Source organism: Harpia harpyja, chromosome 1 (assembly GCF_026419915.1).
Source record: "Harpia harpyja isolate bHarHar1 chromosome 1, bHarHar1 primary haplotype, whole genome shotgun sequence".
Classification (NCBI taxonomy): domain Eukaryota; kingdom Metazoa; phylum Chordata; class Aves; order Accipitriformes; family Accipitridae; genus Harpia; species Harpia harpyja.
Window position 1 is genome coordinate 94,416,301 of NC_068940.1, and position 12,680 is coordinate 94,428,980.

The 12,680-nt window shown below is 53.1% G+C and overlaps 1 protein-coding gene across 1 annotated transcript; it reads right to left on the bottom strand.

Annotated features, from left to right (window-relative positions):
* Positions 1-7,461: 7,461 nt before the first annotated feature.
* Positions 7,462-10,743, bottom strand: FZD8 (frizzled class receptor 8). The gene is given in 2 exon segments (XM_052806213.1): positions 7,462-10,036; positions 10,038-10,743. Coding segments are annotated over 2 exon segments (2,037 nt in total). The 5' UTR covers positions 10,620-10,743; the 3' UTR covers positions 7,462-8,581.
* Positions 10,744-12,680: the final 1,937 nt, after the last annotated feature.

The window sequence follows — 12,680 nt, forward strand, 5'->3', positions numbered from 1 at the left end:
GTCAATATGGCCACACAGCTGTAGACTGAGCTTTTTTAATTCTCTTGTATGTTATCGCTAAAGATTTACTTGAGAGAAGTGCATAAAAAGAAGTGGTGTAGTGCCACAGGAATATGCTAGGAGATGTAAATACACAGCTGGACCAATGCTTCAATAGAAACAAAAAGATTGTCCAGTGTTGTCAGAGATATATGATCTCTTATTATCAGAAAACACAGCATATCAGAATCTGACACCTCAGCCACTGCTTCAAAAGACAAGATATTTAGAGGTAGATGCATTGCTTTTTAGGAGACATTAAATAAAAGTTTGTTCTGCCCAGTGTTTGTGACAGCTGGCTGGACACGAAAAACATCAGGAGTTTCTTAAAAGCAATTCTCTTACTTTTCTCAAAGACAGAATATAATATCACTTAATGTAAAATAACATATCCCTTTTCTTCCAAGAGACAGCCATTATCTATATAATACCTCATATTCAAAATCTTCCATAATTTAGTTGGGATGAAACCAGCAAAGGGTCTATAGAAGTTGCTCTATGAACATTATTCACTTTCAACTTCCACAGATTTTTCATTGTTGGCTTTTGTACCTTTCAGAAAATTCTACCCTGAATAATTCTACACAAAATAATTCTCCATTACCTTCTTTTAAGACATGCAAAAATATATAATTTTTTTTTAATTAATATTATTCTCATCTATCCTATTTTCCCAGAAGGAATTATGTTTGAAAGCACTGTGTAAATTCATGAGTTAAACCCTAATTCAGAAAAGCACTCTTGTTCAGGAAAACTTTTACGCATATTCTTACTTTAAGCATCTTATAAAATCTCACTGAAGTCAATAGGACTTTGGCATGCACTTAAATAGTCCTTGCCACCCTACACGCTTATGATCCGCTTCTATTCAAGAAAGCAATCAAGCACAAGTTTCTGAATCAGGATCTAAAGGTATTCTGTGAAAACCATTTCTATTCCAAGCTCTAATAAATTAGTTTTTTTGTGATTTTTCTTTTTTTTTTCATTAAGAATGTATAACGTGAATGTGCTTTGCTTCATTTTAAGCTGCAAAGGCCCATTTTATATACTGCTTGTTAAATCAGATTCTAATGATTGTTTCCCTCATGCAAATCTTTCCTCTCATTCATAGATTGTATTTAAATTCTGCTCAGCTTGCATTCATGATGCCTTGTCAGTGATTTGCATTGCTCTGATGCATTTGCCCTGGTTGCACCCCTCACTCCGTTTGGCTTGAGAACATAGAAGCCACAAATAACTCTTTAGCTGCTAAAAACAACACACACAATTCTTGTACACTAATGAGCTAGAGGATGGCAGCAATGAAGCTCCTTGTGGGTCTCTGTGGTTTCCTGGTCTGACTATTCCTAATGCCCTGCTCCGTACCCTGGAAAACTGGGATTTTGCAAATTGTTATAGGCAAAATATCGCTTCCCTAGAGTTTTGCAAAAAAGTAACTTCAACTTAAAAATCGCAATGGTAAATGTGTCTTCTGCCCAGCGGGTTTGGGGAAACCTGCTGAGTGACTGGTATCCCCTCTCTGCATGCTGGGAGGCTGGAGCTCCAGATGGCAGCAATGTACAGAACATGGGCCGCCCCAAAGCTGCAGGTTCTGTAGCTGGATGGGAAACATTTTCCCTTCCCTCCCAAAAAGTCAGATTTAATTTTAATCCCACCCTTGGAACGAAAGCCAAAGCCAGTCATTTGTTTCATAAACCAGATTGCTACATTTTCTGATTTACATTGAAAGAGGCCATTTAGATTTCAACCACTGAGAAATGATGAGGGTATAATGTCTAACATACATTTCGAATCAAGTCAGTTCATAGCATGAAGATTATTCTTTCTAATTTCAGAAGATGTGAAAATGGGGTATTCTAGTCATAGGTTCATTTTCTGGGAAAAAAATCAAGTAGAAAAAATAATCGAGACTAATTCTTTGTGAAAAATGTTAGGTATAATTTAGCAACGACAAATGTTTGGGGGAAAGCACATCTAGCTAACGCATTTAAAACATGCGTGAAAGCATCTAACAAGTCGCACATAAGGCAAAAATGAATGGAAAAGAACCATTTTTTTTCTGCAACATATTATAAAATCAGGTAGTATCCAAGAGAGAGAGTCCAGCTTTCTCCTTTATGATATATTGGGTATGTATAGTAATTTGCCCACATCTTTCGGACTAAATTTGTAATTTCTTGGAAAGCTGTGTTTGAAAAAAGGCCATCAGCATTCTCTCTTTTTCTCCGCTGGTTGCAGTGACAGCCTCCTCTGCCCGGCGGGCTGCAGCGATACCTTACATGCGAGGTCGATGGGCAGCGGGCAGGTCCCCCCGCGGGGTGCGCTGCCCTCCCAGCCCGCACGCCCACGGGGAAGGTGGCATCGCCCACGCCGCGGCCTCCGCCGGGCCCCGCGGGGAGAGGGGAAGCTGAGGAAAAGGTGGCAAACGTTAGCTGCGGAGCCCTGCGAGGGCAGGGACCGGTGGAAGGGCCTCGGGGTGAAATTCCCGGTCTCTCCCAGGTGAGGGCACTGCCGGATGGCGAGCGCAGCGGCGTGCCCCCCTCCCTCCGCCCCGCCGGGGCTTCTGCTGCACACCGGCTCCCACCGCAGTTCCGCCGTTTGCCCGGATTTCTTGCCCGATCCAACTCCAAAACGGTTGTAAGCCCGCCGTTCCATACCTGCCTGCTTTAGAGAATGGGAAGAATGAGTCATTTTTCTCTAGTCTTTTAAAAGCCGATTTAACTTTAGCCCTTCAGCGTACATAGCCCAGATTTGGCTTGGTAAGCCTGACGGGATGGCCCCACGCTGGTCTGTTTCTTTTCACATAACTCCCTCAGATTTCTTCATGTCTTCCAGATGAAGAGGATCACATCTCTCACCCAGGCCCCATGCAAGAGCTAGGGTACTTTGTAAGCTGTAAAGGCAGCAGTGGGATCGGTGTTTGAGAGCGCCAGCTTCACTGGAAAATGGTGATAGATTTGGTACTGTGCCTGGGAAACTGCGTACGCTCGGGGCGTAGGGGACTACGGCCTTTGGGGGGGGTTGCTGGGGGGAAAATGGTGGGGAGGGCATAGGTGCGAGGATGTGCTTGTAAAATGGAGCACTATTGAAATAACAGAAGAGTCAGGAAATCAAGGTTCTTCCCCTAGACTTGAACTTAAGTTTCGTTAGCCTGGGTATTATTACTGCAATTTTTGTCTCCCAAGAAGAAATTTGACTATTAATTCACTAGTGAATATAAAGTGTTTTGAGATCATAGATAAGAGACTTGTAGGAGTGAAAAAGTATTATCTCAGCCTTCAAAATGCTTGGTTCAGCATTTGACCTTAGGTATTAGTTTCTGAAGTGATTTGACTATCCTTAGTCACCTGAGATTGTGGCTCCACATTTTAATACCAGACACTAGTTATTTCCATACCACCATAGCATTTATGATGTGTGATCCTTTCTGCTGAACTAGTGAAATTCATATACCTGATTACAGTAATGATGAGCATTTAGAAAAGCTTACATAAATAGCACTGTCTGAACATTTCTAATTGAGTTATCTTAAAGGCTGCCTAGAACTCATCACGACCACATGCAGGGAGTCTGCTCTGTTCAACATTTCTTCCTTGGACGATCAGCTGTAAATCACTTTCTTTACTCTTCTTAGGCTCATCCTGTTGCTTTCAGGGAGACCTTTGTTGCCCAGCCTTTTTAATTCTAGGAAGAGGTGTGCTATCTTTTCCATACCATCCAGTTTTGGAAGGCAAGGCAAAAAGAGAGGGAACATGGCCAGGATGGGCAAGGGAGAGAGATTGTTCCTCACTTGCTTCCCTGTTGGGCCAGAAGCTGGGTTGGCCACAGCGGTGGAAGAAGTGGGTGGCTAGAGAAACACAGGCCATGTGGCTCTGGAAACGGGGTGCAGGAGCAGGGCATGCTACAGGCAGGTTGTAACACGCACTTTGGAAACTAGTTGTGATTCTACAAGCTGGTTTGACTGGCCCACATTGAGCTTTCTTGCAGCATGATCTTGACTGTAGGTGAGGTTTCACTCCAGGAACATATTTTGTAATTTTTCAATGTTCATTATCACCAGGTCGCTTTTTGCCCATATTAGGTGCCCTGTCTATACCATATAAAATTCCACATCTTTATTGGTTAAGAAGGTTAACTTACTGGGCAGGCTAGGTTTGGCTTTTGCCCTGCATGTAATGCTTGTGAAAGAAGTATGTTGAGCCCAGTCACTGGGATCAAACAGTGGTCTTGTATTGAAGTTTTTATATAGATCTGGGATTCTCCCAGGGTCTCTGGTATTTCTTTCTCAGCTACTGATTCCTTTTTAAATTTGGGCATTCCACTTTGGGTCCCAGTACTGGTTTCCTCTTGTGAAAAACTGTTGTGTTTTTTTCCTACAAGCCACCTTCAGGTGTCTAGCGAGGCGTCCGCCTGAGTGAATCTGGAAAGAATCTGGGCTCTGAAGCCAGGGTGAAGCATGCTGTGGGTAGTGTGCGCACAGAGATGCCTCTGTCTCCAGCTTTCCTGCCCCACCTGGGAGACCTTTTAGTATTAGTCAAGCAAATTTCAAGAACTCTTTAATGCGTGAGCACCCCAATACTTTGATTTTAAAATGTTGCGTAAGAAAGAAGGAAAAACGACTCCTTGTGTGCCAGTCTTAGCCTTCCTAGCCTTCCCAGAAAGCCTGGCCACATTCATATTATTTCAATATATAAGAATTTCCCAATTCCTCCCTGTCTGAAGTCCCTTCCCTTCCATGACTGATTATCAAAGCTCCACAGAAGCTTCCCCTGCACAGGGAAAACTTTGGAGCAGGTTGCAGGACACTTCCAGGTAGCTCCCAGGGACTCAGCAGCAGGGCCCAGGGGAGGTGTGGTGTCCCTCCTGAGGCCCTACAGCACACCTGCACTGCCCTGACCCTTTTAGAAAGGCCCACTGGCAGCTGGGCCACCTCCTTCAGGGGCTGCAGGATTCTTTGGTCATTACAGCAGGAGGAGAATAATCCATAGGATTTCCTTTTGAAGCAGAAACATGTAAAGCAGGGAGGGGTCCTGGAAAGAAAAGGAACGCTCTGAAGGTATGTTGCTTACTAGAGAAGAAAAATAATCCCGAACCGTGTTTCTCTGCTGGTTTAGTCACTCTCCTGAACAGAGAGCAGTTAGACCTTTCCGTGAGCTGCAGGAGGCTCTTTTAGTTGCCATTTATCCAGCTCGCCAAATGTTGCTATACAAGTTGTGCTATGGAGCCACATCCGTGATAATAAAGCTTTCCCTTAGCTCCCCAGAGCCAGTGTGGCTGCCAGGGTGCGTGGGTGCTGCCCCTGCCCACGGGTGAGCCTATGCCAGCAGGGATGCTGAGCGCACTCCTGCTCCACAGGCAAGGACTTGGACCACAGGTCTGCTGGGACTATATTTAGTCATTCTCCAGCAAATTTAGGGAGAAGGCAGTTTATCATCAGACCTTGAAAGTTAACATGTAACTCCTACCACCTCACTGATATTTTTTGGATCTTCATAGCAAATTTATCTTTAAAGTCTGATAAAAGGTATCATAATAATGTGAATTTCCGTGTAGCTGTGGATTTTTATTTCTAGTATACCTAAATGCCTTGCCGTTGGTTTTTCTGATTTTTGTTTTTCCCCTTAGACACAAATTTCATGTTGATTCACAAAAATCTGCACTTGTAAATTAATTTCTCTAGCACCATTTCCCCAGGTCTGTGTTACTAGAGATTTGAATTTTGTCTCATTTTTATTTCTTTAACCATTGCATTATTACTCAGTCACTTCCAAAGCAGGCATCTTGTTAACCTAACTAGCTCTGAGACTGCTTTGCTGACTAAGTCCACCTGCAGCACCTCTTAGCTCATTCCAGGGTAGGTTAAGCCATAGCACTACTTCCTATCTTTCACTAGAAATGCTTTTACCTCAGCACTAGCAACCTGTACCAGCAGTCTGCGAGCGACCTATCTGAACAAATTCTCACGGAATAGTTGTGGCTGTACCTCCCCTTGGTCTTCCTTGCTAGAATGTGCTGGAGGGGAAGGAACACAGATTTTTGTCTGAAGAAGTGATTGTGCTTCCATATGTGGGGCTTCCCCAGCACAAAGACCTCTACCTTAGCCCCACTGACAGCAGGGAAAATTGCCACATTGATTTGTATGTTTCAACAACTGTTTAAAAAATGTTTCCAGCAATACAGGGAAATACTGGGGCCTTCTCAATTTATGGGTATGTCAATATTCTGATCTTGGTCAATTGGTGTATAAATAGGCACCATGCATAAATCCCAGTGGAACATCCTTTACATTTGAGAAGTTAAAATTATTTTTCCCTCCAAGGACTTACAGATTGGCATTTTAAATTCCTCCTTTTCATGATCCCGGTAACTTTATGGAAGTAGAGGAGTCTATTAAGTTACGGGATCTTTGAAAGGGACACCAATAATCAAGTCAGTGCTCAATGGAACAAGGTTTTTCCCACAAATCATGACTGATATCTGGGTCATTAGTAGGGTAGCTGCCCATCTCTTATCATGATTGACAGGTTAATAAGGGACTTGGGGCTATCTTTTCACTGCTAGCACACAACCTAACCAATTGCTTTTAAATGATTGCTAATTTGACAGAATATAAGCAGAAGGCATAAAAATATCTGGAATAATGTCTAATGCAGCTTTTACTCCTGGTATTCTGAGTGATCCCATTTTAGAAAACAGATTAGAATGTAGTTAATAGATTTTAATTTTTTTTTAGATACTCAGTTTTTAAGGAAAATCTTGTAGTTGTTCTTTGGTTCAATTAGGAGCAAAAGAGAAGGGAGTTTTGTAATGCAATTGTCCCGTAAAGGAAAATGTTTTAAATTGGGGAGATTATGTGAGCAGACCACCTGTAGGGCATTCATAGCTCTTTTCTATAATGCTCCAAGCCGTGCCTTGCTGCCTGCAGTCTGGCTAACAATGCAGGGAAAAGCTGTTTAAAAGGCTGTTCTCCCTTTTCCCTCTGGTGTTCACTAACTGTTACAAGTCTTCCTCTTTAAAAAAAAAAAAAAAAGTCCCAAGTCCCTTTAATTGAAGAACTTTAAGGCTCCATGGTGGCCAATTGGTCTGCAACAAGAGGAACCAGGCAGCAGGGAAAGAAACTTCAGACTATACATCACGTTTGGTGAAGAGAAAAGATCAAAGTTTTCCCAAACTCAAAAGAAACCAAGTTCCCTACAGATTAACCCTATTCATTTAGCTCCTCTTAAAGGAATGATGTTCTGAGCCACTGGGCAGACAGGTAAAAAGTTCAACAATTGCCAAAGCATTCTTCTGTTAATTCAACAGCCTTCTGCTCAAATAAATTAGCTTAGTCCTGACAGAAGAACAATACCTTTTCTGCTGAAAAAGGACCATATTTGATATACAAAAGTTAAGATGTTAGTTTAATCTGTTAAGAAGAGATTGATCTAACAAATCTCAACTCGCTGTTCCACCGTAGTACGTGATCTATGAATTTAAAACGTTAACCTTTTACACTTCAGCATGCATCCCCGGAAAGGCAGGTGCTTACAGAAGTGCAGACAACCGATATGAGAGGCGTGTGCGCACATTCCTAAAATAACACCCATTTTAAAAGGATACTTAACATGCCATGTGAGATGACTCTTTTGTAAAGGCTCAGTTTAAAGACACTGTCGTCTTTCAAAAAGCAGGGGAGAACTATGGTAAGGCACCTCCCCGTTTTGGCAAACACTTTTTCAGAACAACTTGTTGAATGACTTGTTTTCCTTGTGTCTGCGTATCTCACCGCTTTAACAGAGGCAGCCATCTATTACACAGTTAGCAACTGGAGCATGAATGCAGTTCATAGTTTACAGAACCACCTAAAGTCATAGCAGCTGGAAAAACCAGGGCAGGAGTAGGGGGAAAGCTTGAAAAAGTCATTTATCAAAAGTCATTTTATTGACAAAATAGAATACTCATATTTGTTCTTACAGGGGTAGCCTCTAAACTTTTTTACAAAAAAAATTTACAGACTGTATAGCTTTGGATATATACATATTTTACACATCTGTACAAGGTAACAAATAATTATATAAATACATCCTTTAATGTAGGAAACCCGTATTTAGCTGGGGTGTATAATTAAGACATGTTTTGATTCAGTCTGTATTGTAAGGCATTTGCCTGGTCGTCAAGATCCCAAAAACCTGCAGTCCCAGCACACTCCCACCTCAGGATGGGGGGGGAAGGAAGACCCTCCCTCCCACGAGCGGAGAGCTATTAGTCCAGAGCGAATCAGAAGCCGCTGCGCCTTGCCCTCTGCAAGACACGGGTGAGCCTCTACCCTCCTCTGCCAGCAAAATAATAAGCTGGCTCCTTGAAGTACATGCTCCCTGCATATGAATGGAGGGGAAGGAGGAGGGGGCTGGAGCCTGGGGCCTCTGCCAGCTGCATTGTTCTATACAAGCTGTGGCTAATAAGGACCATTAGGGGTTCATTAATGGCACCAAACAGTGAGGGGGCATTTTAGGCAGGCCGGTGTCCCTCCTTCCCTAACCTTTGGCCTCTTTCCCCCTCCTCACACTTGAGAGAGGGGCATCTGCTTGGGGTAGGAGACAGAGCTGGCGGTGCCCGATCTCCACGTCAGGCCGGTGCTGACATCGCTGTAGAGGGAGCCACCGCCTCCGGCGCCAAGTCCTCCCGCTGCGGCGATTGCCGCCTGCCCGCCTGCTCCCGCCCCTGTGCCCCCAGCCACGGCAGCACCTTTGCTGGCCCAGCAGCAGCGGGTGCAGAGGGCCCTCCAGGACTCGAGGGTCTTGCCGGACCAGACCCAGACACCGGAGGTGATGCCCACCACCAGGCACATGAAGTACTTGAGCATGAAGACAGCGTAGTCGGGGCGGCGGGCCTGATCGGGCTGCTGGTCGCGCAGGCAGGGGCAGTTGTGCGTGGCCTCCCAGCGGGGCCGGTTGTGCTGCTCGTAGAAGAGGCAGGCGACCACGCTGGCGGCTGGCACGGTGTAGAGCACGGTGAAGAGCCCCAGGCGTATCATCAGCTTCTCCAGCTTGTGGGTCTTGGTGGGGCCGCCCTGCTGCTTGATGACGCTGCGGATGCGGAAGAGTGAGACGAAGCCGGCGAGCAGGAACATGGAGCCGATGGCCAAGTAGATGAGCAGCGGCGCCAGCACGAAGCCCCGCAAGTTCTCCAGGCTCTGGTTGCCCACGTAGCAGATGCCGGCCACGGGGTCCCCGTCCACGGAGCTGAGGGCCAGCACGGCGATGGACTTGACGCTGGGCAGCAGCCAGGCGGCCAGGTGGAAGTACTGCGCGTAGCCGGCGATGGCCTCGTTGCCCCACTTCATGCCGGCGGCGAGGAACCAGGTGAGGGAGAGGATGACCCACCAGATGGAGCTGGCCATGCCGAAGAAGTAGACGAGCAGGAAGACCACGGTGCACAGCGCCGGGCCGGTGCTCTCGTACCGCACGTGCTCGGCCCCCGCCAGCTCGGGCTGCAGCTCGGCCGCGCCGCCCGCCGCGCCGCGCCCCCCCGCCGCCGCCGCCGCCCCCGCCGCCGCGCCGCCGCCGGCCCCCGCCGCCCCGGCCCCCGCGCCGCCCGCCCCCGCGCCGCCGCTGCACGCCACCTTCTCGTGGCCGGCCACCAGGCGCACCAGGTAGCCGAGGGAGACGAAGAGGTAGCAGGCGGCCAGGAAGATGATGGGGCGCTCGGGGTACTTGAAGCGCTCCATGTCGATGAGGAAGGTGGAGACGGTGGCGAAGGTGGAGAGGAAGCAGAGCACGGACCAGAGCCCGATCCAGAAGGCGGTGAAGGCGCGCTCGTCGGGGCTGAAGTAGGGGTTGTGGCAGGGCAGGGCGCAGTTGGCGATCTGCCCCGTCTTGACGCGGTTGTAGAGCGGGTGCCGCTCGCTGGACACCGACACCATGGGCGCCCGGCACTGGCAGCCCGGCTCGCAGGGCGGCGGCGGCCGCGGCTTGCGCGGGGCCTCGGCCGGCGGAGCGGCGGCGGCGGGGGGGGGGGGCCTTGGCGGGGCCGCCGGGCCTGGCGCCGCGGAGCGGGGGCTTGGCGGGCGGCGGGGCGGCCGTGGTGAGGTCCGTGCGGTTGTAGTCCATGCAGAGCGTGTCCGGGCTGCCCTGCTCGGGGAGGCGGTCGCAGCGCATCCTGTCGGGCCAGGCGAAGCCGTACTGGCGCATGAGCGGGGCGCAGCCGGCCTTGGCCCGCTCGCAGACGCTGCGGCAGGGCGGCAGCGGCTTCTTGTAGTCCTCCAGGCAGATGGGGGTGTACATGCTGCAGAGGAAGAACCGCAGGTCGCTGGAGCACTGGATCTCCACCAGCGGCCAGAACTGGTGCACCTCCAGCCCGGCCTCGTCCTGCGTGTCGTGGTTGAACTGGTTGGGCATGTAGGTGTAGTTGTAGCCGATGCCTTTGCAGAGGGGCACGGTGATCTCCTGGCACGACAGCTCCTTGGCCGAGGAGGAGGACGACGACGAGGAGGAGGAGGACGCGGCGGCGGCGGCCGAGGCGGCAGCGCAGCCGGCGCGCTGCAGCAGGGACAGGGCGGCGAGCAGCGAGGCGATTTCCAACAGGTAACTCCACTCCATGCTCGGCGGCGGGCGGCGGCCCCGGCTCCTCTCCCGTCCCGCTCAGCAGCCGCGGGGAGCGCGGCGCCGCAGCAGCCCCCCGCCCCGGCTACCCCTCTGCGGGGCGGAGGGCGACCCCCTCCGTGCACGGCCGCAGGTGAGAGGGCTCGCAGCCCCCGCGGGGCTCCGTCGCCCGGGAGGAGCGAGGGGGGGAGCGGGAGGGGGAGCCGCCGGCCGGCCGGCCGGCCCCCGCGCGGCGCCGGAGGAGGGGGGGGTCCGCTCAAGGAAGACCCCTCAGCCGCCGTCGCATCGCTCCTCGCGGGGCTGGCTGCGCAGGGCGGGGGGGTCGCCGCTTCTCTCGCCGCTGCTCCAGCGCCGGCCGGGAGCGGAGCGGCGGCAGAGAAGTTTCGCCGTCAGCCCCCGCGCGGCGCGGTCAAGATGGCTGAGGCGTCCCGGGGATCGGGCGCTGCGCCCCGCGGCGCCGGGCTCCCACCGCCCCGAGCGAGCGGGCGGTGGCGGGGCCGGTGCTGGGGCGGCCGGAGCGGCTCCTCCCGCCGCCCGGCTCTGCGGGCGACCGCCAGCCGGCCGGCCGGTCCTCGCTCTTCGCCGCCGGCGGGGCGAGCCGGCCGCCGGCGCCCCCGGCCGCGATCGCGCCACCTGAGCCGCGGGGCGAGCGCGGCAGCGCCTCCGCGCAACTTCTCACTCTCCGGCCCCGGCAGCGCCACTCCGCCCGCCGCGCTCTCATGAATATTTATAGCGAGCGCCGCCGGGCCCCGCCTCCGTCGCCTCGGCCGCCTATCAGTCGTGGCCGGGCGGGGGGTGGGGGGGCCGGCCCCAGCCCTCCTTAAGGTGGAGCCGGCGTCCCGACCGCGGCGCGGCGGGCGCTGCTCGGTGCCCCTCAGCCGGCGGCGGGGGGACGTGGCGGTGGGGCTTTTTTTTTTTTTTTCTCCTTCTTCTTTTCTTCCCCCTCTCCTGCGGTGTACAGGCTGCTGCTGTCCGTACGGAGAGGCGCGGCTCTGCGCCCGGGCACGCTCCCTGCCGGGTGCGTGGTGTGCCGCAGGGTGCTTCTTTCCCCTCGCAAGGGGTCCCGGCCAAGTCGGGCTCGCTGCAGCTGCGGCAGCAGTTCAGTAACCGCCCGGGGTCTCCTCGGAAGCGGTGTTCCGTCGCGTCTTTGGGGTGCGCGGGAGTCCTCAGCCTGTGCCGGCCGGCGCACTGCGAACGCTGCTCGCCCCTCGGCCTGTGCTGGCCGTCTCGCACCGCGGTGCGAAGGCCGCGCTCTGACCGGCTGTCGCGCGTCCTAGCGAAGGAGGTGGGAGCGCGGCCAAGCCGGGGAGCCGGCGGCACCGAGCGGCGCCTCGGCCGGTGCCCGGCCCGGCCTCCTCGGGCTTCCCGCGTCTCCGGAGTCGCCCCCTGCACAGCCGTCGGTACCCGCGCCTACAGCGCACAGCCCACCTGCGGCATTGGTGGTTTCCTACTAGGGGTCGGGGCTACGGCTAAGTAGCCGGCAGGAAGCCTAACATCGTAAGACCGGCAGTCCCCGCGCGCGGGCAGATGCGCGTAAAAGCGCGCTCGCCGGGCAAGACGGGTCCCTCAGCGGGTTCAGACGGACGGGCGGGCGGGCGTCCGCACCAGCCGTGCGCCTACGCCGGGCAGCGGCCGGCGGCTGACGTCCCCCGTGGGACTGCGGGGAGCGGCCCCGCGCCCCGGCGGGCACAACGCTTCCCCGCGGGGGGCCGGCGCGGCCGCCGACAGGGCAGCTCCCGCCGCAGGGGTGCGCGGCTGGTCGGCTGGAGCTGGTGGCCCTCCAGCCGGGGCGGCACCGAGGTGCAGCCCGGCGGCCTGCGGTGGGCGGCCTTGGCGACTGACCTGCGGCCCAGCCGGAGCCCCGGGAGCCGGTTCCGGCCGGGCCGCGGCCCCCCCCCCCCCGCCCCGAGCTTTCGCGTCAGCCCGGCGCCGGAGGCGGTGACTCGCCGAGGGCTGCGTGACCCGCCGGGGCCGGCTTCTGAGGGAGCAACGCCGGTCCCTGGCGGGGCGCAGCGCGGCGTGGCGGCTCCCGCCGGCCGCCCGCGGGGATCCGCCGCT